The 25,980-nt window shown below is 52.4% G+C and overlaps 1 protein-coding gene across 2 annotated transcripts in view; it reads left to right on the top strand.

The window, feature by feature from the left end:
• The window catches only part of LOC147098174 (vitamin K-dependent gamma-carboxylase-like), a 287,219-nt gene that overhangs the window by 243,399 nt on the left and 17,840 nt on the right, over positions 1-25,980 (top strand). For both annotated transcript variants that reach the window (XM_085971379.1, XM_085971378.1), the window contains exons 8-11: positions 4,307-4,602; positions 19,605-19,736; positions 20,419-20,570; positions 21,277-21,446. In XM_085971379.1, the coding sequence (XP_085827505.1) occupies positions 4,307-4,602; positions 19,605-19,736; positions 20,419-20,570; positions 21,277-21,446 (750 nt within the window). The remainder of the gene's footprint in view (positions 1-4,306; positions 4,603-19,604; positions 19,737-20,418; positions 20,571-21,276; positions 21,447-25,980) is intronic.

Genomic DNA, 25,980 nt, shown 5'->3' with positions numbered 1-25,980 from the left:
CAGGCGATACAGTGCCGGGGACAGGGTTTTCATTAAAACCGAAGTGGAGCGGCTCCTGAAGGAAGGGATTATTGAGGGCAGCACCAGCCCCTGGCGAGCCCAGGTTGTGGTCGTTAAGACCGGCGAGAAGCAGCGCCTGGTCATCGACTACAGCCAGACAATAAATCGCTACACCCTGCTGGACACTTACCCACTCCCCCGCATAGCTGATATGGTCAACCAGATCGTGCAGTACCGCGTCTTCTCGACCATTGACCTGAAATCAGCGTACCACCAGCTCCCTATCCGCCCTGAGGACCGCCAGTATACTGCCTTTGAGGCAAACGGCCACCTCTATCACTTCCTTAGGGTTCCCTTTGGCGTCACCAACGGGGTCTCCGTCTTCCAAAGGGAGATGGACCGGATGGTCGATCAAAATGCGTTGCAGGCCACTTTCCCATATCTGGACAATGTGACCATCTGCGGCCATGACTTGCAGGACCATGACGCAAACCTCAAAAAATTCCTCTGCACCGCCCAACTCCTGAACCTGACGTATAACAAGGAGAAGTGCATATTCCGCACAACCCGCCTCGCCGTCCTTGGCTGTGTTGTGGAACACGGAGTCATCGGTCCCGACCCTGACCGGATGCGTCCCCTTATGGAACTCCCACTGCCCCACTGCCTCAAGGCCCTGAAGAGGTGCCTAGGGTTTTTCTCCTATTACGCCCAGTGGGTCCCCTACTATGCGGACAAGGCCCGTCCGCTGATCAAGTCCACCTCTTTTCCCTTGACGGCAGAGGCCCGCTTAGCCTTCCACCGTATCAAGGAAGACATTGCCAAAGCCACCATGCACGCAGTGGACGAATCCATCCCCTTCCAGGTGGAAAGCGACACGTCCGACTTTGCCCTGGCTGCTACCCTTAATCAGGCGGGGAGACCCGTGGCCTTTTTTTCACGAACCCTTCAGGGCCCGGAGACCAGACACTCCGCTGTTGAGAAGGAGGCCCAGGCTATTGTGGAGGCTGTGCGTCATTGGAGGCACTACCTGGCCGGAAAACGATTTACCCTGCTCACTGACCAGCGTTCAGTTGCTTTTATGTTTAACAACAAGCAGAGGGGCAAAATCAAAAACGACAAGATCTTGAGGTGGAGAATCGAACTTTCCACCTACAATTACGAGATCTTGTACTGGCCCGGGAAGCTCAATGAACCCCCGGATGCTCTATCGCGTGGCACCTGCGCCAGCGCGCAGATCGATAGACTGCGGGCCCTCCACAATGACCTCTGCCACCCGGGGGTCACCAGGTTCTTCCACTTCATCAAGGCCCGCAACCTGCCTTACTCCATTGAGGAGGTCAGGACCATGACCAGGAACTGCCAAGTCTGCGCTGAGTGCAAACCGCACTTTTATAGACCAGACAGGGCTCACCTGATAAAAGCCACTCGCCTCTTCGAGCGCCTGAGCGTTGATTTTAAAGGGCCTCTCCCCTCCTCCGACCGCAATGTGTACTTCCTCAACATTATTGATGAGTACTCCCGTTTCCCGTTCGCCATCCCCTGCCCGGACATGACCAGTGCCACGGTCATTAAATGTCTGAACGACCTCTTCACCCTGTTCGGTTTCCCCAGCTATATCCATAGCGACCGGGGCTCATCGTTTATGAGTGACGAACTCCGCCAGTACCTGCTCGCTAGGGGTAGTGCCACAAGCAGGACCACCAGTTACAGCCCCCGGGGGAACGGACAGGTGGAAAGAGAGAATGCGACAGTTTGGAAGGCCGCCCTGCTAGCCTTAAAGTCTGGGGGCCTTCCGACCTCCCGCTGGCAGGATGTGCTCCCCGATGCGCTCCACTCTATTCGGTCACTGCTCTGCACTGCCACTAACGCCACCCCTCATGAGAAAATGTTTGTCTTCCCAAGGAAGTCCAAATCGGGGACATCGCTACCGCCATGGCTGACGTCCCCAGGGCCGGTCCTACTGAGAAGACACGTGAGGACCCATAAAACGGACCCCCTGGTCGAGAGGGTCGACCTCCTCCACGCCAACCCCCAGTATGCTTACATTGCGTACCCGGACGGGCGGGAGGACACAGCCTCCATACGAGACCTCGCACCCTCGGGGGCCCCAGTAACCCACTACCACCCCCCCCCACGATCCAATATCCAACCCCAGCAGACGGCACGCCTGGGCCCCGCGACCCGCTCGACACCCACGAGGACTACACACCAGTGCCCCAGCCTACGCGGGACTCGACGCCAGAAGCTTCACTACCCCTGCCGTCGCCACGTCGATCACAGCGGCAGACAAGACCTCCGGAGAGACTCCAATACACAAACTTTTAATACACTTCACCCCGCCGGACTCATTTTTAAACAAGGGGTGAATGTGGTAAACCACTGTTATACCTGCCTGTGTGGGTGTTTGTATTCCACTGTGCACATGTCTGTACATGCCTCGGCTGACTCCTCCCATGAGTCCAGGTATAAAGGTGACTGTTCCACAGTCCCTCTGTATTCTGGACTGGTCGACCACTCGAGGCACACCTTCATTCTCTTGTTAATAAAAGCCTGTTAGTTACTCGCTTAACCTCAGTCTTTTGAGTAATTAATAGCGCATCAGTACCTCCCTCCCGTCTTGGTGCTCCTCCTCCTCCTCCTCCTCCTGTGCTGGTGCTCCAATGTCTGGTGGCAGTGGCTGAGTCCTGAGGATTGCCAGGTTATGCAGCATGCAGCACACAACAACGAAATGGGAGACTCGCTCAGGTGAGTACTGAAGGACTCCCCCGGAATGGTCCAGACAGCGGAACCGTTGCTTGAGCACGCCGATTGTGTGCTCAATGATGTTCCTGGTCGCTTGATGGCTCTCATTGTATCGTTCTTCAGCAGGGGTGCTGGACGCATGGAGCGGGGTCATCAGCCAGGTGCACAGAGGATAGCCCTTGTCCCCGAGAAGCCAGCCTCCTGGGTGAGCCGGGGCCTTGAAAAGGTCTGCCACAGAAGTCTGGCACAGGATGAAGGCGTCGTGGCTGCTGCCTGGAAAGCGGGCATTGACAGCGACTTTCAGCTGTCTGTGGTCACAGACCAACTGGACGTTCAACGAATGGAACCCCTTCCGGTTGCGGTAATCCTCGGCATTCTCTTGGGGTGCCCGCAAAGCCACAGTTAATGGCGCCCTGGACCATGGGGAAGCCCGCTATTCTTGCAAATCCCATTGCGCACTCTTGCTGCTTGTCCGGGGTCATGGCGAAGGAAATGTACTGACGTCTCCTTTTAAAGAGGGCATTCATGACTTGGCGGATGCAGCAATGCACTGCGAACTGGGAGACATTGGCAATGTCCCCAGTAGCGGATTGGAAGGAGCCGGTGGCATAGAAGTTGAGAGCCACTGTCACCTTCACTGCCACCAACAGAGACGTCCTGCTCCTCAGTTGAGGCTGCAGATCTGGCTGAAGCAGGTGGCAGAGCTCAGTGACCACCTCCCTGCTGAATCGAAGCCTCCGAAAACACTGCTCTTCAGACATGTTGAGGTATGAGAACTGTTGGCGGTATACCCTGGGACGGTAAGGTCTCGTGTGCCGACGCCTGTTGGCCCTCCTCCGTCTGGCCATGATTGGCACTCTCTCTCGGCGTCTCTGAGCCCTCTCAATGTAATGGAGAAGCCCAACGTTTCCACCCATTGCAGCCCCCATAGTATGTGGCCACTCAAGGTTATGCCAGTGAAAAAGCAAACCAACTACAAAGTTCTGGGCCGAAGCCAGAAGTACCTGTGCGAGCGCTGACTCAATGCAGAAAGCTCTCTCCCTTTGTCTCTCTGCAAATCTCTCTCTCTCACAGGAGTGGTCCAAAAATGGCTACCACAAAGAAGCCAGGAAGAGCCCCCTTTAAATAACATCCCCCCCAGCCCCACAGCGACTGGGAACCGTTCCAGTCAACCAGTCGCTGGGAGCGACAGGCGGAAAGGAGGGGGGCGCCACTGAATTTCCGGTTCGGGGCGCCCCAAGGGCGTTGCACCATGAAATGACGTCAGGATCTGCGTGCGCAGCTGAGCGGGTGTTGCGGTTTAGCGCCGCCGCTAAATGTCTGCTCAATTTTGCGAGAGGCGCAGGTATCGCCACGCCCAGGCGCTAGCCGCCTCGCGCCCCACTTATCGCCCTCTTAAGGCACTAACGGGTGGCACAAACAACTGAATTTCTCCCCCTATGACTCTAATCAGAGGCGGGCGAAAGTAAAGGACAGAAGGGGAGTCATAAACTTAGAAAATAATATAAATGTAATTGTTTTTGCAATTTATAATCAACCCCTTGGAATGTCGCTCTCTTTTCAGGAATGTTCTCCTACACCATGTTGGCAACATCTCCGCTCTTCTGCTACCCAAACTGGCCCAGGGCAATAATTTGGAAATTCCCAGCTTTCCTGAGGAAGCTGCTCCCACTCGCTGATCCGCCCCAGCAGAGCAACTCGTGTGTGTATCTCAGCAGGGAACCTGACGGGAAGGGCAGAAACCAGGAGCGCGTCAGCAAGGGGTCGGCGCTGACGTTGCGACAGAGGCTGGGGGCGATGTTCGTTGTCCTCTATCTTGCAGAACAGTTCTTTTTACCCTATTCGCATTTCATCACTCAGGTAGGTGTTTACTCCTGAAATCATTCATGTCCCTTGGGCTGGAGAGTGGAACGCCAGCCAGGTTTCCAGCTCTTGGTCAGTGATGGCAGCTGTAAACAGCCAGTCAGGACTGAGATCGGCTGTGACGCTCTCCACTTTCAAATAGCCTCCGGACACTGCCCTTCGTCTCAAAGTGCAAGAATGGCCACAGTTAAGGTGCAGAGTGACCATGGAACTGTTCCCAGTGAGGGGTGAGGTGGGGAGTGACCATGGAACTGTTCCCAGTGAGGGGTGAGGTGGGGAGTGGCCATGGAACTGTAGCCAGTGAGGGGTGAGATGGGGAGTGACCATGGAACTGTACCCGGTGAGGGGTGAGGTGGAGAGTGACCATGGAACTGTAGCTAGTGAGGGGTGAGGTGGGGAGTGACCGTGGAACTGTACCCAGTGAGGGGTGAGGTGGGGAGTGACCATGGAACTGTACCCAGTGAGGTGCGGAGTGACCATGGAACAGTGCCAGTGAGGGGTGAGGTGGGGAGTGACCATGGAACTGTACCCAGTGAGGTGCGGAGTGACCATGGAACTGTGCCAGTGAGGGGTGAGGTGGGGAGTGACCATGGAACTGTACCCAGTGAGGGGTGAGGTGGGGAGTGACCATGGAACTGTATCCAGTGAGGGGTGAGGTGGGGAGTGACCATGGAACTGAACCCAGTGAGGGGTGAGGTGGGGAGTGACCATGGAACTGTACCCAGTGAGGGGTGAGGTGGGGAGTGACCATGGAACTGTACCCAGTGAGGGGTGAGGTGGGGAGTGACCATGGAACTGTATCCAGTGAGGGGTGAGGTGGGGAGTGACCATGGAACTGAACCCAGTGAGGGGTGAGGTGGGGAGTGACCATGGAACTGTACCCAGTGAGGGGTGGTGTGCGGAGTGACCATGGAACTGTACCCAGTGAGGGGTGAGGTGGGGAGTGACCATGGAACTGTATCCAGTGAGGGGTGAGGTGGGGAGTGACCATGGAACTGTACCCAGTGAGGGGTGAGGTACGGAGTGACCATGGAACTGTAGCCAGTGAGGGGTGAGGTGGGGAGTGACCATGGAACAGTACCCAGTGAGGGGTGAGGTGCGGAGTGACCATGGAACTGTACCCAGTGAGGGGTGAGGTGCGGAGTGACCATGGAACTGTACCCAGTGAGGGGTGAGGTGCGGAGTGACCATGGAACTGTACCCAGTGAGCGGTGAGGTGGGGAGTGGCCATGGAACTGTACCCAGTGAGGGGTGAGGTGGGGAGTGACCATGGAACTGTGCCCAGTGAGGGGTGAGGTGCGGAGTGACCATGGAACTGTACCCAGTGAGCGGTGAGGTGGGGAGTGGCCATGGAACTGTACCCAGTGAGGGGTGAGGTGCGGAGTGACCATGGAACTGTGCCCAGTGAGGTAGGGAGTGACCATGGAACTGCACCCAGTGAGGGGTGAAGTGGGGAGTGACCATGGAACTGTACCCAGTGAGGGGTGAGGTGCAGAGTGACCATGGAATTGTACCCAGTGAGGGGTGAGGTGGGGAGTGACCATGGAACTGTACCCAGTGAGGAGTGAGGTGGGGAGTGACCATGGAACTGTACCCAGTGAGGGGTGAGGTGGGGAGTGACCATGGAACTGTACCCAGTGAGGGGTGAGGTGCGAGTGACCATGGAACTGTACCCAGTGAGGGGTGAGGTGGGGAGTGACCATGGAACTGTACCCAGTGAGGGGTGAGGTGCGGAATGACCATGGAACTGTACCCAGTGAGGGGTGAGGTGCGGAGTGACCATGGAACTGTACCCAGTGAGGGGTGAGGTGGGGAGTGGCCATGGAACTGTACCCAGTGAGGAGTGAGGTGCGGAGTGACCATGGAACTGTACCCAGTGAGGTGGGGAGTGACCATGGAACTGCACCCAGTGAGGGGTGAGGTGCGGAGTGACCATGGAACTGCACCCAGTGAGGGGTGAGGTGCGGAGTGACCATGGAACTGTACCCAGTGAGGGGTGAGATGCAGAGTGACCATGGAACTGTATCCAGTGAGCGGTGAGGTGGGGAGTGGCCATGGAACTGTACCCAGTGAGGAGTGAGGTGCGGAGTGACCATGGAACTGCACCCAGTGAGGTGCGGAGTGACCATGGAACTGTGCCAGTGAGGGGTGAGGTGGGGAGTGACCATGGAACTGTACCCAGTGAGGGGTGAGGTGGGGAGTGACCATGGAACTGTACCCAGTGAGGGGTGAGGTGGGGAGTGACCATGGAACTGTATCCAGTGAGGGGTGAGGTGGGGAGTGACCATGGAACTGAACCCAGTGAGGGGTGAGGTGGGGAGTGACCATGGAACTGTACCCAGTGAGGGGTGGTGTGCGGAGTGACCATGGAACTGTACCCAGTGAGGGGTGAGGTGGGGAGTGACCATGGAACTGTATCCAGTGAGGGGTGAGGTGGGGAGTGACCATGGAACTGTACCCAGTGAGGGGTGAGGTACGGAGTGACCATGGAACTGTAGCCAGTGAGGGGTGAGGTGGGGAGTGACCATGGAACAGTACCCAGTGAGGGGTGAGGTGCGGAGTGACCATGGAACTGTACCCAGTGAGGGGTGAGGTGCGGAGTGACCATGGAACTGTACCCAGTGAGGGGTGAGGTGCGGAGTGACCATGGAACTGTACCCAGTGAGCGGTGAGGTGGGGAGTGGCCATGGAACTGTACCCAGTGAGGGGTGAGGTGGGGAGTGACCATGGAACTGTGCCCAGTGAGGGGTGAGGTGCGGAGTGACCATGGAACTGTACCCAGTGAGCGGTGAGGTGGGGAGTGGCCATGGAACTGTACCCAGTGAGGGGTGAGGTGCGGAGTGACCATGGAACTGTGCCCAGTGAGGTAGGGAGTGACCATGGAACTGCACCCAGTGAGGGGTGAAGTGGGGAGTGACCATGGAACTGTACCCAGTGAGGGGTGAGGTGCAGAGTGACCATGGAATTGTACCCAGTGAGGGGTGAGGTGGGGAGTGACCATGGAACTGTACCCAGTGAGGAGTGAGGTGGGGAGTGACCATGGAACTGTACCCAGTGAGGGGTGAGGTGGGGAGTGACCATGGAACTGTACCCAGTGAGGGGTGAGGTGCGAGTGACCATGGAACTGTACCCAGTGAGGGGTGAGGTGGGGAGTGACCATGGAACTGTACCCAGTGAGGGGTGAGGTGCGGAATGACCATGGAACTGTACCCAGTGAGGGGTGAGGTGCGGAGTGACCATGGAACTGTACCCAGTGAGGGGTGAGGTGGGGAGTGGCCATGGAACTGTACCCAGTGAGGAGTGAGGTGCGGAGTGACCATGGAACTGTACCCAGTGAGGTGGGGAGTGACCATGGAACTGCACCCAGTGAGGGGTGAGGTGCGGAGTGACCATGGAACTGCACCCAGTGAGGGGTGAGGTGCGGAGTGACCATGGAACTGTACCCAGTGAGGGGTGAGATGCAGAGTGACCATGGAACTGTATCCAGTGAGCGGTGAGGTGGGGAGTGGCCATGGAACTGTACCCAGTGAGGAGTGAGGTGCGGAGTGACCATGGAACTGTACCCAGTGAGGTGGGGAGTGACCATGGAACTGCACCCAGTGAGGGGTGTGGTGCGGAGTGACCATGGAACTGTACCCAGTGAGGGGTGAGGTGCAGAGTGACCATGGAATTGTACCCAGTGAGGGGTGTGGTGGGGAGTGACCATGGAACTGTACCCAGTAAGGGGTGAGGTGGGAGTGACCATGGAACTGTACCCAGTCAGGGGTGAGGTGCGGAGTGACCATGGAACTGTACCCAGTGAGGGGTGAGGTGCGGAGTGACCATGGAACTGTACCCAGTGAGGGGTGAGGTGGGGAGTGACCATGGAACTGTACCCAGTGAGGGGTGAGGTGGGGAGTGATCATGGAACTGTACCCAGTGAGGGGTGAGGTGCGGAGTGACCATGGAACTGTACCCAGTGAGGGGTGATGTGGGGAGTGACCATGGAACTGTACCCAGTGAGGGGTGAGGTGCAGAGTGACCATGGTACTGTACCCAGTGAGGGGTGAGGTGGGGAGTGACCATGGAACTGTACCCAGTGAGGGGTGAGGTGGGGAGTGACCATGGAACTGTACCCAGTGAGGGGTGAGGTGGGGAGTGACCATGGAACTGTACCCAGTGAGGGGTGAGGTGGGGAGTGACCATGGAACTGTACCCAGTGAGGGGTGAGGTGTGGAGTGACCATGGAACTGTTCCCAGTGAGGGGTGAGGTGCGGAGTGACCATGGAACTGTTCCCAGTGAGGGGTGAGGTGCGGAGTGACCATGGAACTGTTCCCAGTGAGGGGTGAGGTGCGGAGTGACCATGAAACTGTACCCAGTGAGGGGTGAGGTGCAGAGTGACCATGGAACTGTACCCAGTGAGGGGTGAGGTGCAGAGTGACCATGGAACTGTACCCAGTGAGGGGTGAGGTGCAGAGTGACCATGGAACTGTACGTTGGCACCACTCTGCCGAGAGTCGTGCATTTTGCACCATCAGCTGATCAGACGTAGAGTGACGTTGCTGGGGAAATGTCCAGCACTTTGGAGGGCTCTATTCCCTCTTCGCCTCTTTTCTCAGTTTGCAGAAACCTTTAATCTGATGTCTGGAAAGCTGTCAATACCACCGCTGGATTTCAAATTCTTGCACATTTTCATCTGCCAGGCCATCTATCTCCACTCTTGACTGGTGGTGTGATGCAAGCTGTCCATTGGATATCCAGTTGGATATTGTTGAGGGAGATGGCTTATCAGGGGAAGGCAGCAGCAACCAACTTCCTGGCACTATGGGTGGTTCTGCTGCACAGGATGGGAGGAAAAAGAGTGGCAGAGCTATAGTGATACGGGGATTCTATTGTAAGGGGAATCGATAGGCGTTTCTGCGGCCGCAAACGAAACTCCAGGATGGTATGTTGCCTCCCTGGTGCAAGGGTCAGGGATGTCTCAGGGCGGCTGCAGGGCATTCTGGAGCGGGAGGGTGAACATATAGGTACCGACGATATAGGTAAAAAATGGGATGAGGTCCTAAAAGCTGAATATAGGGAGTTAGGAGGTAAATTTAAAAATAAGACCTCAAAGTTAGTAATCTCAGGTTTGCTACCAGTGCCACATGCTAGTCAGAGTAGAAATAGAAGGATATTTCAGATGAATACGTGGCCAGAGGAATAGTGCAAGGGGGAGGGATTCAAATTTCTGGGACATTGGAACCGGTTCTGGGGGAGGTGGGACCAGTACAAACTGGACGATTTGCACCTGGGCGGAACCGGGACCGATGTCCTAGGGGGAGTGTTTGCTAGTGCTGTTGCGGAGGGTTTAAACTAAAATGGCAGGGGGTTGGGAACCTGTGCAGGGAGACAGAGGAAAGGGAAGCAAGGTAGAAACAAAAGACAGGAAGGAGAAAAGCAAAAGTGGAAGGCAGAGAAATCAAGGGGGTAAATCAAACAGGGCTACAGTAAATAATAATTCTAAAAGGACTAAGAGCGTTAAAAAAAAACAAGCCTGAAGGCTTTGTGTCTGAATGTGAGGAGCATTCATAATAAGGTGGATGAATTAGCTGCGCAAATAGATGTAAACGGACATGATGTAATTGCAGTTACGGAGACATGGCTCCTGGGTGACCAAGGCTGGTAATTCAACATCCAGGGGTATTCAATATTCGTGAAGGACAGGCAAAAAGGAAAAGGAGGTGGGGTAGCATTGCTGGTTAAAGAGGAGATTAACACAATAGTAAGGAAGGATATTAGCTCTGATGATGTGGAATCTGTATGGGTAGAGCTGAGATATACCAAGGGGCAGAAAACGTCAGTGGGAGTTGTATACAGACCCCCAAACAGTAATGCTAAGGTTGGGGATGGCATTAAACGGGAAATTAGAGACGCATGCAATAAGGGCACAGCAGTTATCATGGGTGACTTTAATCTACATATAGATTGGGCTAACCAAATTAGTAAAAGTACTTTGGAGGAGGAATTCCTAGAGTGTATACGGGATGGTTTCCTGGACCAATATGTCGAGGAACCAACTAGAGATCAGGCCATCTTAGACTGGGTATTATGTAATGAGAAAGGATTAATTAGCAATGTTGTTGTGCGAGGCCTCTTGGGGAGGAGCGATCATAATATAGAATTCTTCATTAAGATGGAGAATGAAGTCGTTGACACAGAGACTAGGGTCCTGAATTTAAATAAAGGAAACTACGATGGTATGAGGCGCAAGTTGGCTAGGATGGATTGGGGAATGTTACTTAAAGGGTGGATAAGCAATGGCAAACATTTAAAGATTGCATGGATGAACTACAGAATTTGTTCGTCCCTGTTTGGCATAAAAATAAAACAAAAAAGGTGACTCAACCGTGACTAACAAGGGAAATTAGGGATAGCACAAGTTCCAAGGAGAGATCATATAAATTGGCCAGAAAAAGCAGCAAACCTGAGGATTGGGAGCAGTTTAGGATTCAGCAAAGGAGGACAAAGGGATTAATTAAGAGGGGGAAAATAGAATATGAGAGTAAGCTTCCAGGGAACATAAAAACTGACTGTAAAAGCTTCTATAGATATGTGAAGAGAAAAAGATTGGTGAAGTCAAGCGTAGGTCCCTTGCAGTCAGAATCAGGGGAATTTATAATGGGGAACAAAGAAATGGCTGACCAATTAAATACATACTTTGGTTCTGTCTTCACAAAGGGGGACACAAATAACCTTCCAGAGATGTCGGGGAACATAGGGTCTAATGTGAGGGAGGAATTGAATGAAATCAGTATTTGTAGGGAAATGGTGTTAGGGAAATTGACGGCATTGAAGGCCGATAAATCCCCAGGGCCTGATAATCTACATCCTAGGGTACTTAAGGAAGTGGCCCTAGAAATAGTAGATGCATTGCTGGTCATCTTCCAAAATTCTATAGACTCTGGAATAGTTCCCATGGATTGGAGGGTAGCTAATGTAACCCCACTATTTAAAAAAGGTGGTAGAGAGAAAACGGGGAATTATAGACCAGTAAGCCTGACATCGGTAGTGGGGAAAATGCTAGAGTCCATTGCTACGGAGAAAGGGCGGGGGATTGGGACTAGTTGAAGTGCCCTTGCAGAGAGCTGGCACAGGCTCGATGGGCCGAATGGCCTCCTTCTGTGCTGTAACCATTCTATAATTCTATGTGATGTTGTAATGTAGGATAAATGAATTGAGGAATTAATCAGGAGAGTAACACAGATCCAGAGATTAAACCAAACTTGTCTGGCGACGAGCATAGATGCCTTTAAGGGGAATCGACATAAGCACATGAGAAAGAAAGGAACAGAAGGATATGCTGATAAGGTGAGATGAAGTAGAGTGGGAGGAGGCTGGTGTGGAGCATAAACACCGGCACAGTCCAGCTGGGCTGAACGGCCTGTCTCTGTGCTGCAAATTCTATGTAATAAGCAGGAAGCTTCTCTCGAAACTCCTGACCATCTCCGACATTTGTAAAACCAGCACCAGGTCAGTTCAGTCTCCAAGAAACACTCCCATCTAGTGGCCACCCGGAGAATAGAAACATAGAAACATAGAAGATAGGAGCAGGAGTAGGCCATTCGGCCCCTCGAGCCTGTTCCGCCATTCAATGCGATCATGGCTGATCATCAAAATTCAGTACCCTGTCCCTGCTTTCTCCCGATATCCCTTGATCCCTTTAGCCTTATGAAATATATCTAACTCCTTCTTGAATATATTTAATAAATTGGCCTCAACTGCCTTCTGTGGTAGAGAATTCCACAGGTTCACCACTCTGGGTGAAGAAATTCCTCCTCATTTCTGTCCTAAATGGCTTACCCCTTATCTTAGACTGTGACCCCTGGTTCTGGACTCCCCGACCATCGGGAACATCCTTCCTGCATCTAGTCTGTCCAGTCCTGTCAGAATTTTATAAGTTTCAATGAGAGCCCCTCTTATTCTTCTAAACTCCAGCGAGTACAAGCCCAATCGACCCAATCTCTCCTCATACGTCATTCCTGCCATCCCAGGTATCAGCCTGGTGAATCTTTGCTGCACTCCCTCCATGGCAAGAACATCCTTCCTCAGATAAGGTGACCAAAACTGCACACAATACTCAAGATGTGGTCTCACCAAGGCCCTGTACAACTGCAGCAAGACATCCTTGTTCCTGTACTCAAACCCTCTCGCTATGAAGGCCAACATACCATTTGCCTTCTTAACCGCCTGCTGCACCTGCATGCTTACCTTCAGTGACTGGTGCACAAGGACACCCAGGTTTCGTTGCACTTCTCCTTCTCCCAATCTATTGCCATTCAGATAATAATCTGCCTTCCTGTTTTGCCACCAAAGTGGATAACCTCACATTTATCCACGTTATATTGCATCTTCCATGCTTTTTGCCCAATCACCCAACCTGTCCAAATCATCCTGGAGTTTCTCGGCATCCTCCTCACAGCACACACGCCCACCCAGCTTTGTGTCATCTGCAAATTTGGAGATATTACATCTAGTTCCCTTGTCTAGATCATTAATATATATTGTGAATAGCTGGGGTCCAAGGACCGATCCCTTGCGGTACCCCACTAGTCACTGCCTGCCACTCGGAAAAAGACCCATTTATTCCAACTCTTTGCTTTCTGTCTGCCAACCAGTTCTCTATCCAAGTCAATACCTTGCCCCCAATCCCATGTGCCTTAACTTTACACGCTAATCTCTTACGCGGGACCTAATCAAAAGCCTTCTGAAAGTCCAAATACACCACATCCACTGGTTCTCCCTTATCTATTTTACCAGTTACATCCTCAAAAAATTCCAGTAGATCAGTCAAGCACGATTTACCTTTTGTAAATCAGTTAGCCTCACATCAGTAGTTGGGAAAATGCTGGAATCTATTATAAAGGATGCAATAACTGGGCACTTAGAAACTAATACAGGTAGTGAGATTGGGCAGAGTCAACATGGATTTATGAAAGGGAAATCCTGTTTGACAAACCTATTGGAGTTCTTTGAGGATGTAACTAGTGGAGTAGACAAAGGGGAACCGGTAGATGTGGCGTATTTGAATTTTCAGAACTCCTTCGATAAGGTCCCACACAAGAGGTTGGTGAACAAAATTAGGGCACATGGAATTGGGGGTAATATTCTAGCATGGATTGAGAATTGGTTAACAGACAGAAAACAAAGAGTGGGGATAAACGGGCCTTTTTCAGGATGGCAGGCTGTGACTAGTGGGGTACTGCAAGGATCGGTGCTTGGGCCCCAGCTATTCACAATCTATATCATTGATTTGGATGAGGGGACTAAATGTAACATTTCCAAATTTGCTGATGACTCAAAGCTAGGTGGCAGTGTCAGTTGCGAAGAGGATGTGAAGAGGCTTCAAGGGGATCTCGACAGGCTCAGTGAGTGGGCGAGAACATGGCAGATGGATTATAATGTGGATAAATGTGAAGTTATCCACTTTGGTAGAAAAAACAGAAAGGCAGAGTATTTCCTAAATGGTGAAAGATTGGGGAATGCAGATGCTCAAAGGGACCTGGGTGTCCTTGTACATGAGTCATTGAAAATGAATGTGTAGTTGCAGCAAACCATTAGGAAGGCAAATGGTATGCTGGCCTTCATTACAAAAGGATTTGAGTACAGGAGTAAAGAAGTCTTACTCCAATTATATAGGGCCTTGGTGAGACCACACCTGGAGTACTGTGTACAATTTTGGTCTCATTACCTAAGGAAGGATATACTTGCCATAGAGAGAGTGCAACGAAGGTTCACGAGATTGATTCCTGGGATGGCGGGACTGTCATATGAGAAGAGATTGAGTAAACTAGGCCTGTATTCTCTTGAATTCGGAAGAATGAGAGGTGATCTCATTGAGGCGTACAAAATTATTACAAGGCTTGATAGGGTGGATGCTGGGAGAATGTTTCCCTTGGCTGGGGAGTCTAGAACCAGGGCCCACAGCCTCAGGATAAAGGGTAGGCCATTCAGGACTGAGATGAGAAGAAATTTCTTCACACAGAGGGTGGTGAATCTTTGGAATTCTCTACCCCAGGGGGCTGAGGAGGCTCAGTCATTGGGTATATTCAAAACAGAAGTCGATAGATTTCTGACTAGTGAGGGCATCAAGGGAGATGGCGATAGGGCCGGTGAATGGAGTTGAGGCAGAAGATCAGCCATGATCTCATTGAATGGCGGAGCAGGCTCGAAGGGCCGAATGGCCTTCTCCTGCTCCTATTTCTTATGTTCTTAAACTGTCTGAATGAGAAAAGACAGGTTTGTGGCAGAGCCACTGAGGGACTTTGAGCAACTGTACATAATTCCCTTTAACGAGGTTTGACTCCAACCTAAGCCTGGACCAGTCTGTTAGTGATTTCTGTGTTTGTACATACTGTTTGCATGCACGGGGCGCGGTCCCTTTAAGACTGCGGCAAAGTGCGGGTAAACGCGATGACGTCGTGCCGCTAATCACGTGACCACCCAAGCGTGGGAAAAACGTGATGACATCATGACGCCATCCACGGGACCGCCCTGGCAGTCCTCGTGGAGCCTCCGACCAGCAAAGACCTGTTTTCATGGTTCTCCTGTACAAACTGTTTAAACACGTTAGTTTTGCATTAAAACTCGTTTGTTTGAATGCCTGAGTCGAACTCAATTCTTAGATAGGAATTAGAGGCAATTCCTACATTGGTGACCCCGTCTTTTGCGAACGTTTTTTGCAAAAAGAGCACTACATGGAGGCCAACGCCGTTTCATTGAAGCTGCCGCAGTTCTGGGAGCAGCAGGCGACCTTGTGGTTCATCCAGGTCGAAGCCCAGTTCGCTCTGAGAGGCATCGTTGCAGATCAAACTAAATACCTCTACGTGGTCTCGGCACTCGAAAGCTCCACCGCCTCGCGGATCATCAGCCTCCTTGGGAACTCTCCGACGGAGGGCAAGTATGATACCATCAAGGCGCGGTTGCTGCAAGTATTCGGGCTCACTAAATCAGAGCGCGCACGTCGATTGCTCACCATGCCCGGCTTGGGGGACTCCAATCCTTCGGAATTGATGAGCCAAATGCTCACACTCCTGGGCTCCGAACCGGAATGCTTCCTTTTCCGGAACTATTCCTCAGCCAGCTGCCTGAGCAGGTGCAAGCTGCTCTGGCCAGATCCGAGGTAGAAGACTGCGCGGCACTCGCGGCAGAGGCTGACAAAATATTCGCGGTCACGCAGCAGTACTGCACCGCCACGAGGCGCCCATCCCCCCGCGGAAGCCACCACGAGGCGCCCATCCCCCCGCGGAAGCCACCACGAGGCGCCCCTCCCCCACAGACGCCGCCATAGCTCATCAATCAACAGGGCTGTGTTTCTACCACGCGCAGTTCGGCGCGGAGGCAAGACGGTGCCGTCCTCCCTGCAGCTTTCCCCCCAAAAAAACAACTGCGAATAATGAGGAACGGGTCTAATGGGCGCCCCGCGGCCGCCATGGCAATCGGCAACGCCGGCAAGTTGCTTTTCATTACCGATACGCTCTCCGGCCGTTGTTTTCTGTGCGACACCGGAGCACAGTGCAGCATTTTGCCAGTGTCCGCCCTCGATGTACAGGCAGGGAAGCACGGCCTCACCCTTGAAGCGGCCAATGGTGGAGCGATTCGGACTTTCGGCAGACGGCGTGTGGCGGTTTGCTTCGGGGGCCAGCGGTTTCATTGGGAGTTCGTTATGGCCAAGGTTTCTCAACCCATTCTCGGTGCGGATTTCCTGTGCGCCAACAGCCTCCTGGGCGACGTGAAAAACCGCCGGTTGATCAACGCGGCAACCTTCGATTCCATCCCCTGTTACCGCAGTAACACTACGTCACGCACGGTCGCCTGTGCTTTCCCGACTCCCGACGAGTTTGCCCGTCTGCTCACAGAATTTCCCGACCTGACGAGACCCACGTTCTCCTCCACAGCCACGAAACACAGTGTGCAACACCACATCACCACCAACAGTCCCCCGGTCTACGCGCGAGCTCGGCGCCTGGATCCTGGCAAGCTGGCGGTTGCAAAGGCGGTGTTCGCCACCATGGAACGTTTAGGGATTATTCGTCGGTCGAATAGTCCCTGGTCTTCACCCCTTCATATCGTTCTGAAGCCTGGCGGCGGATGGCGACCTTGCGACGACTATCGACGCCTGAACGACGCCACCACTCCAGATCGGTACCCGATCCCCCACAAGCAGGATGTCCAGAAGACCGCGGTCATCACCCCATTCGGCCTCTTCGAATTTCTGCGCATGCCATTTGGCTTAAAGAACGCCGCCCAGGCTTTCCAGCGCCTGATGGATTCCGTGCTGCGGGACCTCAACTTCATCTTCATCTATCTGGATGACATTCTGATCGCCAGCTCCACCAAAGAGGAACATCTCTGTCACCTTCGCACCCTGTTTCGACGCCTCAGCCAACACGGCATGATTATCAACCTGGCTAAGTGCCAGTTTGGCCTGCAACAAATCGATTTCCTGGGGCATCGCATCACCGCAGAGGGAGCGGTTCCTTTGCAAGCGAAGGTAGAGGCGGTGACATCCTTTCCACGCCCGCAGAACATAAAGGCCCTGCAGGAATTCCTAGGCATGGTAAACTTTTATCACCGTTTCGTGCCTAAGGCAGCACTGCTCATGCAGCCCCTGTACGAGGCCCTCAAGGGCAGGACTGGCAAGGACCCGGTAGACTGGTCAGTTGACATGGACCGAGCGTTCGCCAACACCAAAAGCGCCTTGGCCAGCGCGACCATGCTGGCACACCCATTACCAGGAGCCACCATCGCCCTCACCACCGATGCGTCAGACTACGCAATTGGCGCCGTACAGGAGCAATGGGTGAACGGGACGTGGCAGCCGTTGGCGTTCTTCAGCCGACAACTTAGACGGAACGAAAGATCCTATAGCACTTTCGACCGGGAGTTGCTAGCCCTTTTTCTGGCTATCCGCCATTTTCGGTTCCTGCTGGAAGGACGTCCTTTCACCGCTTTTTTGGACCACAAGCCACTCACCTTTGCCATGGCCAAGACCGCCGAACCGTGGTCATCCCGACAGCAGCATCAGCTAACTTACATATCCGAATTCACTACGGATACCCAGCACGTGGCCGGTAAGGACAACCTGGTGGCAGACTGCCTCTCCCGCGCGACTGTCAATGCAGTCCATCTGGGCATCGACTACGCCCTCATGGCGGCGGACCAAGTCTCGGACCCGGAAGTTCAGGCTTACCGAGCCAACATCACTAGTCTCCAGTTAGCCGACGTCGAGTTCCATTCAGCAGGTACCACGCTGCTGTGCGACGTCTCCGCACGGGACCCTCGTCCTGTCGTGCTGGTCGCCTGGTGCCGCAAGGTTTTCGACGCCATACATGGGTTGTCGCACCCAGGGATGAAGGCCTCGCAGAAGCTCATGTCGGTTAAATTAGTTTGGCACGGCATGCATAAGGATGTCCGTGACTGGACCAACACCTGCGTCGTCTGCCAAAAGGCCAAGGTACAGCGCCACATCAAGGCCCCATTGGCCACCTTCACGGTTCCGGAGCGGCGTTTTGACCACGTCAATGTGGACCTGGTAGGACCACTTCCACCTTCCCATGGCTTTTCTCACATTCTCACCATGGTAGGCCGCACCACCAGATGGCCAGAAGCGGTGCCCCTGTCATCCACTACTTCGGCGGATGTGGCCAGGGCATTCATTTCTTCCTAGGTCGCCCATTTTGGAGTGGCCGCTGACATTTCTTCAGATCGAGGACCGCAGTTTTCCTCTGAACTCTGGAACGCAGTGGCTCAGGGACTCGGCGTCAAGTTGCACTGCACTACAGCCTACCACCCTCAAGGGAATGGCCTCTGTGAACGTTTTCACAGATCGCTGAAAGCCGCACTGAGGGCCAGTCTCCAGGACACTGGATGGGCGGACAAGCTACCGTGGGTTCTGTTGGGCCTTCGCACGGCTCCCAAAGAAGACCTTCACTCTCCCTCTGCAGAGTTGATTTATGGTCAGCCGCTGCGAGTCCCGGGGGATTTCCTGCCAACGCCGACGGAGCCATGGTCCGCATCAGGCCAGCTTAACAGTCACCAGGAGGCGGCCAGATGTTTCGCGCCGGTCCCCACGTTGCGCCACGGGCTTCAGCGATCGCACATGCCCACAGAGCTTACAAAGGCTGAATACGTTTTCATCCGCCACGATGCGCATCGGGATCCACTCAAGGCCCCGTATACTGGTCCTTTCTGGGTATTAGAGGCAGGAGACAAAACCTTCAAGGTCGATGTCGGTGGTAAACCGGACCACATTTCAGTTGACCGTTTAAAGCCAGCACACTTGGACCTCGACCGCCCCGTCGAGACAGCACAGCCGCCAAGACGAGGTCGGCCGCCCATCGTCGTCACACCGGATCAAGTGCAATCGCCCGCTTGACCGCCAGCCGTCCAGCAGCCTGCGCTTCGGGAGTACAGGAGTCGTTCTGACAGGCTTGTCAGACTCCCTCACTGTTTGACTTTTTCCGTTAAAGAGAATTCTGGGGGGGCACATGTGGCAGAGCCACTGAGGGACTTTGAGCAACTGTACATAATTCCCTTTAACAAGGTTTGACTCCAACCTAAGCTTGTACCAGTCTGTTAGTGATTTCTGAGATGGTACATACTGTTTGCATGCACGGGGCGCGGGTCCCTTTAAGACTGCGGCAAAGTGCGGATAAACGCAATGACGTCATGCTGCTAATCACGTGACCACTCAAACGCGGGAAAAACGTGATGACGTCATGACGCCATCCACGGGACCGCCCTGGCAGTCCTCGTGGAGCCTCCGACCAGCAAAGACCTGTTTTCATGGTTCTCCTGTACAAACTGTTTAAACTCGTTAGTTTTGCATTAAAACTCGTTTGTTTGAACGCCTGAGTCGAGCTCAGTTCTTAGATAGGAATTAGAGGCAATTCCTACAGATTAATGTTTTGGGTTTAGTCACTTCAAACTAAAGCTAAAGTTAAAAATAGGACTAACTGATTGCTCCTTCTTCCTGCAGGGATACAATAACTGGACCAATGGACTGTATGGATATTCCTGGGACATGATGGTTCACTCCAGATCCCACCTACACATCAAGATAACCTATAAGGATGGAGTAACTGGAGAGATCGGCTACCTAAATCCCAGTGTTAGTTAAAATGCTGTCAAAGCCCTGAACCCAACTGCCAGCTCCCACCCTGAGTGGGTAAAGGAACTGTTCCTTTACCAACATCTGGATTGTGCAGTGTTCGTGTTTTACAGGGTTTACTTTTTCCATTTTTCTCCCCTCATGCTGAAAGCATTGGCTCTAGCTGGGTACAGCTAAACAGCCACCTTCCTATCAGAGACTGTCCGCTTCGCTCAGACCCAACACTCTCACCTACTCTTGATTACACTGCAAAAGTGTTACATTTGCTGTGAAGCTTTGGGACGTCCTGAGGATATTAAAGGTGCTGTAGAAATGCAAGTTCATTCTGGCTTTCTCAAGCCTTGTCCAGTCGTGTTCTTGTCCAATGTCCCTGGATAGTGATCGAGAGCGGGATTCTGGCTGATTTTTAATTTTCTTCTTTTCCCCCTCCCTAGCCTCCGAGACACTGAGGCCAGTTTCGCCACCTATACTGGTGCCTGACTGATAAACTCCACAGAGTCCAAGAATCACTGCTGCCACTTTCCTGGTCTCTATGGTCTAGTGTACACCTGGTGGTGGCTTTACCCACTTGCCATTAGCGAGGAGCTGTTGTTGTTATTTTGTGTTGTGCGAAGCCGGGGGGTGTCTGCACTCTCACTGCTAAACTACGTGACTGCAAACGCTGTCTGTTCCTCCTGTGCAGGTGTGGACTCAGAGCCGGCGTTGGAAGGACCATGCGGACATGTTGAAACAGTATTCCAGCTGCCTTGTCCAAAAACTGCAGCGATACAACATCTCTGATCCCGAGATCTACTTTGATATCTGGGTGTCTATAAATGACAGGTTTCAGCAGCGGTGAGAGCAGAAGCGACACAGACTTGTTTCGGGACTGGGCATAAGTTCTCACTGAGAAATGTCGGCGGTGATTTTAACTTTTATCATCAGGTGAAAAACAGGTCATAGCGAAATGTCATTGAAGTCACAGAAGAGAAAACCAGGCGGGTGTAAAGCAGGCTGGTGATTCGCTATCACCCGTTTTACCGTGGCTATAATCGTTAATCTTTAAGGGTCTCAGTGAGTGAATGCACAGCAGTGTGGCACTGAATCCTGCAGACGAGGAAGCTCTCCGACTCGACCCCTGGTCCATTCTCAGCTGCCTGATTTCAGCCAGAATGACGGTGCAGGTGAAGTTGGCCTCGGGCCTCCTGATCCCCATCCAGTTGCTGCCTCAGCCCAGCCTGGGCATCGAACCTGGGGCCTTTCTTCTCTGTACAGCTGCGCCACTTGCTGTGCCTTCACCAGCCGAGCCACATGTGCAGTGTTACTGCGGCCCTTGCTGTTCACTGCTTGTTCGCGGGCAGGAGAGGGGTGCTGTGACATGACCTTGTGCTTGTTCAGTCCTGAATGTTTGAACACCACAAATCTCCAGTCTATTTGTCCAGTGGTCAGAGTGAGGAGGCCACTGTCTGACCCGCAGCACTGCGCTCTGGCTGTCCCTTAGCTCTCGGTTAACTGCTTGAGAATAGCTTCTGTTTAGCTGACTCTGAATTCTTGTTTCTAGGCTGTTTGACCCGCGGGTCGATGTTGTAACGGCCGAGTGGTCTCCCTTTAAAAAGACATCATGGCTGATGCCACTGCTGGTTGACCTCTCACCCTGGAGGTCGAAGTTTGATGAAATCGAGAAAATGTTGGATAATCGGACGGATGTGGTTTTCATTGCAGATTTTCCAGGTAAATTACAAAATAGGAATGGGGGAAGGAAGTTTTTAAAAACCCTGGAACTTGGACAGAATAACCAGACTGTAACTGGAACACAAGTAAATCACTCACTTCCCCCAGTGACTCCGTGTAACAGAGTTCCCACTGATGCTCACTACACAGCAATCCCCGCTGGAAAGAGTGCTCACCAGGAAAGAACATAAGAACATAAGAAATAGGAGCAGGAGTAGGCCATACGGCCCCTCGGGCCTACTCCGCCATTCAATAGGATCATGGCTGATCCGAACCTAGACTCACGTCCACTTCCCTGCCCGCTCCCCATAACCCTTAATTCCCTTATCAGCTAGGAAACTGTCTATCGCCGTTTTAAATTTATTTAATGTCGCAGCTTCCACAGCTCTCTGAGGTAGCAAATTCCATAGATTTACTACCCTCTGAGTGAAGAAGTTTCTCCTCATCGCAGTTTTGAAACGGCAGCCCCTTATTCTAAGATTATGCCCCCTCGTTCTAGTCTCACCCATCAGTGGAAACATCCTCCCCGCATCCACCCGATCAAGCCCCCTCACAATCTTTTATATGTTTCGATAAGATCGCCTCTCATTCTTCTGAATTCCAATGAGTAGAGGCCCAACCTACTCAACCTTTCCTCATAAGTCAACCCCCTCATCTCCGGAATCAACCGAGTGAACGGGATTGGTCTAGGCTGCAATGCTCCCCATGGTAAATTAGACTAATAAACTATGATGAACGGAGCTGCTCTTCCCCCCCCCACCCCTGTGGAGCCTTTAAGAGAGGAGGGAAAAGAATTCCCTGACCTTCCAACAGCACCGTGGAGAAAAGCCTCAGCAGTGCAAGATTCCCAAGCCGTGAAAGTCCACTCGTTTGCCGGCTCCACAGCAACATTATTCCGGCCTCCAACATGTTAGAAGAGGGTGGGAGGAGGCTCGTGTGGAGCATAAATGGTGCATAGACCAGTTGGGCAGAATTTGCTGTGCATTCTGTGTCAAGGTCGGGAGCTGGGGTCCCTGCAGCTCTTTAACCAGCTGATTGCAGCTGACTCTAAGGCCGGAATATTTACCTGCCGACGCACCGGGAGCGGGGGTCCAGTAGTACGCGGGAAACCCGGAATTAGCTGCAGCACGTCAGCCAGTGGCTTTTTAACCCAGCCACTGCATTTGTATCTGACTTCGGGTTTCCCGATCAATTAGAGGGAGCAGGCGTAATGATGACACACATGGGTCTATTTCAGCTGAGGTATTTAAAGAAACACCGCAAAGATGACAGTTGAAGGATTGTGGAGGTGGCAGAAATATATCAAGCTGTATAGAATGGAGTCTCAACGTACCAAGGCTGCGCCTCGCTTCACTGATGCGTCCCTAGACCTGATGCTGCGAAGTGTAAGGGCCCGCAGGAAGATATTATTCCCTGCTGATGGAGGAAGAAGTCAGCCTCAATGACCAAGAGGGCGTGGCTGGAGAGTGCAGAGGAGGTGGGCAGCAGGAATGTGGTGCCATGCTCCTGGATACACTGCAGGAAGTGCCACAATGACCTCATGAGGGCAGGAAAGGTGAGTACAGTGGCACATTCAACTACATCCTGATGTGCATGTCACCCCCAACCCCCTCACTCTGCCTTCCCAAGCCTATTCCTGCACATCACTCCTCACACCAATGTACCTTGCAGGTGCACCCATCCCTCTATGCACTACCTCACCATCCACCACTGACACACACCCTCATCTTATTGCAATGTCATGCCTCTCCCTCATAGTTTCCCTCAGAGTCACCCTCAACAGATGTTGTCCATTCATCCGTTCCACTCATTCCATGACTCTCACTCAAAGGTTTCCCTCCTTGCAGGAGAAGCGAGCCCAGAACACCAGGGAGAGGCGGTGGCCCTCCAGTCATCGCCACGCCAACAGCTGCAGAGGAGAGAAGCAGAGTGTTGGCGTGCCTGGCGGTCGGTGACGGAGAGATGGGGACCTCCCAGCTACCTGGTGACAGAAGTATATATCACACAGCCACATGGCATCCAACAGTCACTTGTGTTAGCAGCCAGTGAAATATGTTCATGCGCATAATGTTAACTTAAAACATTCTTACCATGACAGTTCTAATTCATATCTTTAATCTCCCACAGGCCCATCAAGTGCCCACAGGAAGTGGTACTGAAGACGAAGATGACTCTTCAGAGGAGGCCACTCACTCTGAGGGTGCACAGTCACTTGACTCATGCACACCATGTACCAGCGCAGATACACACACATCAGTGGGAGCAGCAACACAGATAGTTGTGTTGTCACTTGGTGTCTCACACATCACGTGAGCAAGAGCAAATGGTGGAGACAGGGACAGCAGCGGAGAGTCCTCATCGGAGGGCGCAGGACGCTCCAAGCTCTGCTCAGCTGGACGCAGATGCTGAATCTCGGGGGCCGTCAACAAAGAGGATGATTCTGGAGCAGCAGCAAAAAATGTGTGAGGATCTGGAGGAGTCCATCTCAAGCATGAGTGGCATGATGTCGCAGGCCTTAGCTATGATGTGTTCGTCCATGGAAAGAGTGGCCACCTGCGTGGAGCACCAAACATTGCAGCCAAACGAGTGCAAGCTTGCCCTCACCAATGACATGCACACTCTGAATGTCACCTTAACTGAGATAGATCAAAACCTAACCGTAGTCGTTCAGCGCCCCACTGATGTGCAGCGAAGTGCTCTCTGGCTCATTGCTAGCAGGGTGGGCCATGAGAGGGGAGATGGAGAAGGGGGACATAGAAGTGGGGACTCTGCTCGAAGCGCTTCCACTTCTCACCCGTTGCCCCACCCCCCATCCCAGAGTTCGTGCCCCACATGCTGCCTCGTGTCCCGATGGCCAGCACAGGTGCCGGTGAAGCAGTCTTTGGTGGGGCCCTCACGGGCTCCAAAACCCAGAGGACATCAGCTAAGAGCAGGGAAGTGAGCAGCCTGCCTCTACCTCTGCTGAAGCCACAGGGGTTGCACAACGTAGGAGTTGTAGGCAAAGAAAGATGAAAGATTAGTAGTTGCACAAGGGTATGCACATGGGTGTGTTAGACATGTTACACTGATAAGTTAATGGCCCAGAAATTCGGATCGGAGGCTTTCCGCGGGTGCAAGCCCCCGAACTGCACTTACCTACCGTGCCGGCCGTTGAGCTGTGGGATTCCGATCCTGGGCCTCCTCCAACTGCCGGCGCGCAGTGCTTGCGTATCCCAGGGGCGCAGTTAGTTCGATGCATCCCCTGGGATCACGTGGGCCATGAGGAGCCAATGGTAGCAGGGAAATGCCCATTCATAAATTTGACAGGAAGAGCTGTCAAAACTATAAATACTATAAGCCCCAAAACATCACTAAAACTTCAAATAATTTTTTTTTAATCACATGTTTAAAATAACTATAAATTACATAAAATAACTATTTTAAACAATAATTTAAATTTTTGAAAAAATTAATTACATTTTCTAACAGGGTTAAAAATAAACTTACCTTTCTTTAAAGTATTAAAAAATAATGGCCCAGAAATTCGGGTCTCCACGGGTGAGTACGCACGGGGTATTCACCCGTAAGCCCAATGGAAGTGCCGCTTTCCTGCATGCACTGCGCATGCGCAGGAAACCAGCACTTCCGTTCCCCTGAAAGAAGGGGTTCAGAGTTCGAACGCGTGCGTAGGACAGGCTGCGCGTGCGCATCGAACTTACGTTTTTTTTCCAGGTTTTCCCGGGAAGGTAAGTCTCCAGAAGTTAGACATAAAAAGCAGTCGCAAGGCCTGCTTTTAACAAGGTAAGTGGTGAATTAATTAAAATTAAAACATTTTTTCCACAGGTTTATTATTTTTAAATACTTTAAAGAAAGGTAAGTTTATTTTTAGCCCCATTTGAAAATAAAATTATTTTTTTCAAAAATGTAAATTATTGTTTAAAATAGTTATTTCATGTAATTTATAGTTTATTTAAAAAATGTGATGTTTTTTAAAAATTTATTTGAAGATTTAGTGATGTTTTGGGGCCCGTAGTATTTCTAAGTTTTGACAGCTCTTCCTGTCAAACTTATGAATGGAGCATTCCCTACTCCGATTGGCTCCCCATGGCCCACGTGATCCCAGGGGACACATCAAACTAACTGCGCCCCTGGGATACGCAAGCACTGCGCGCCGGCAGCTAGAGCAGGCCCAGGATCGAAATTCCACGGGGGCCCACAGCTCAATGGCCGGCGCGCAAGGTAAGTGCAGGTCGGGGCTTACGCCCGCGGGAAGCCCCCGACCCGAATTTCTGGGCCATTTAACCTGTGGAAAAAATGTTTTAATTTTAATTAATTCACCACTTACCTTGTTAAAAGTCGGCCTTGCACCTGTTTTTTAAAAGTGTAACTCCTGGAGACTTACCCTCCCGGAGAAACCTGCAAAAAAATCGTAAGTTCCATGCGCACGCGCTGCCTCTCCGGCATACGCGTTCGACCTCTGAACCCCTTCCTTTACAAAACATAGAAACATAGAAGATAGGAGCAGGAGTAGGCCATTCGGCCCCTCAAGCCTGCT

The sequence above is a fragment of the Somniosus microcephalus genome, chromosome 30 (genome assembly GCF_052327205.1).
Source record: "Somniosus microcephalus isolate GS21.2 chromosome 30, FLI_Smic_1.0, whole genome shotgun sequence".
Taxonomy (NCBI): Eukaryota; Metazoa; Chordata; class Chondrichthyes; order Squaliformes; family Somniosidae; genus Somniosus; species Somniosus microcephalus.
This window is presented reverse-complemented; position numbering and strand designations above follow the sequence as displayed.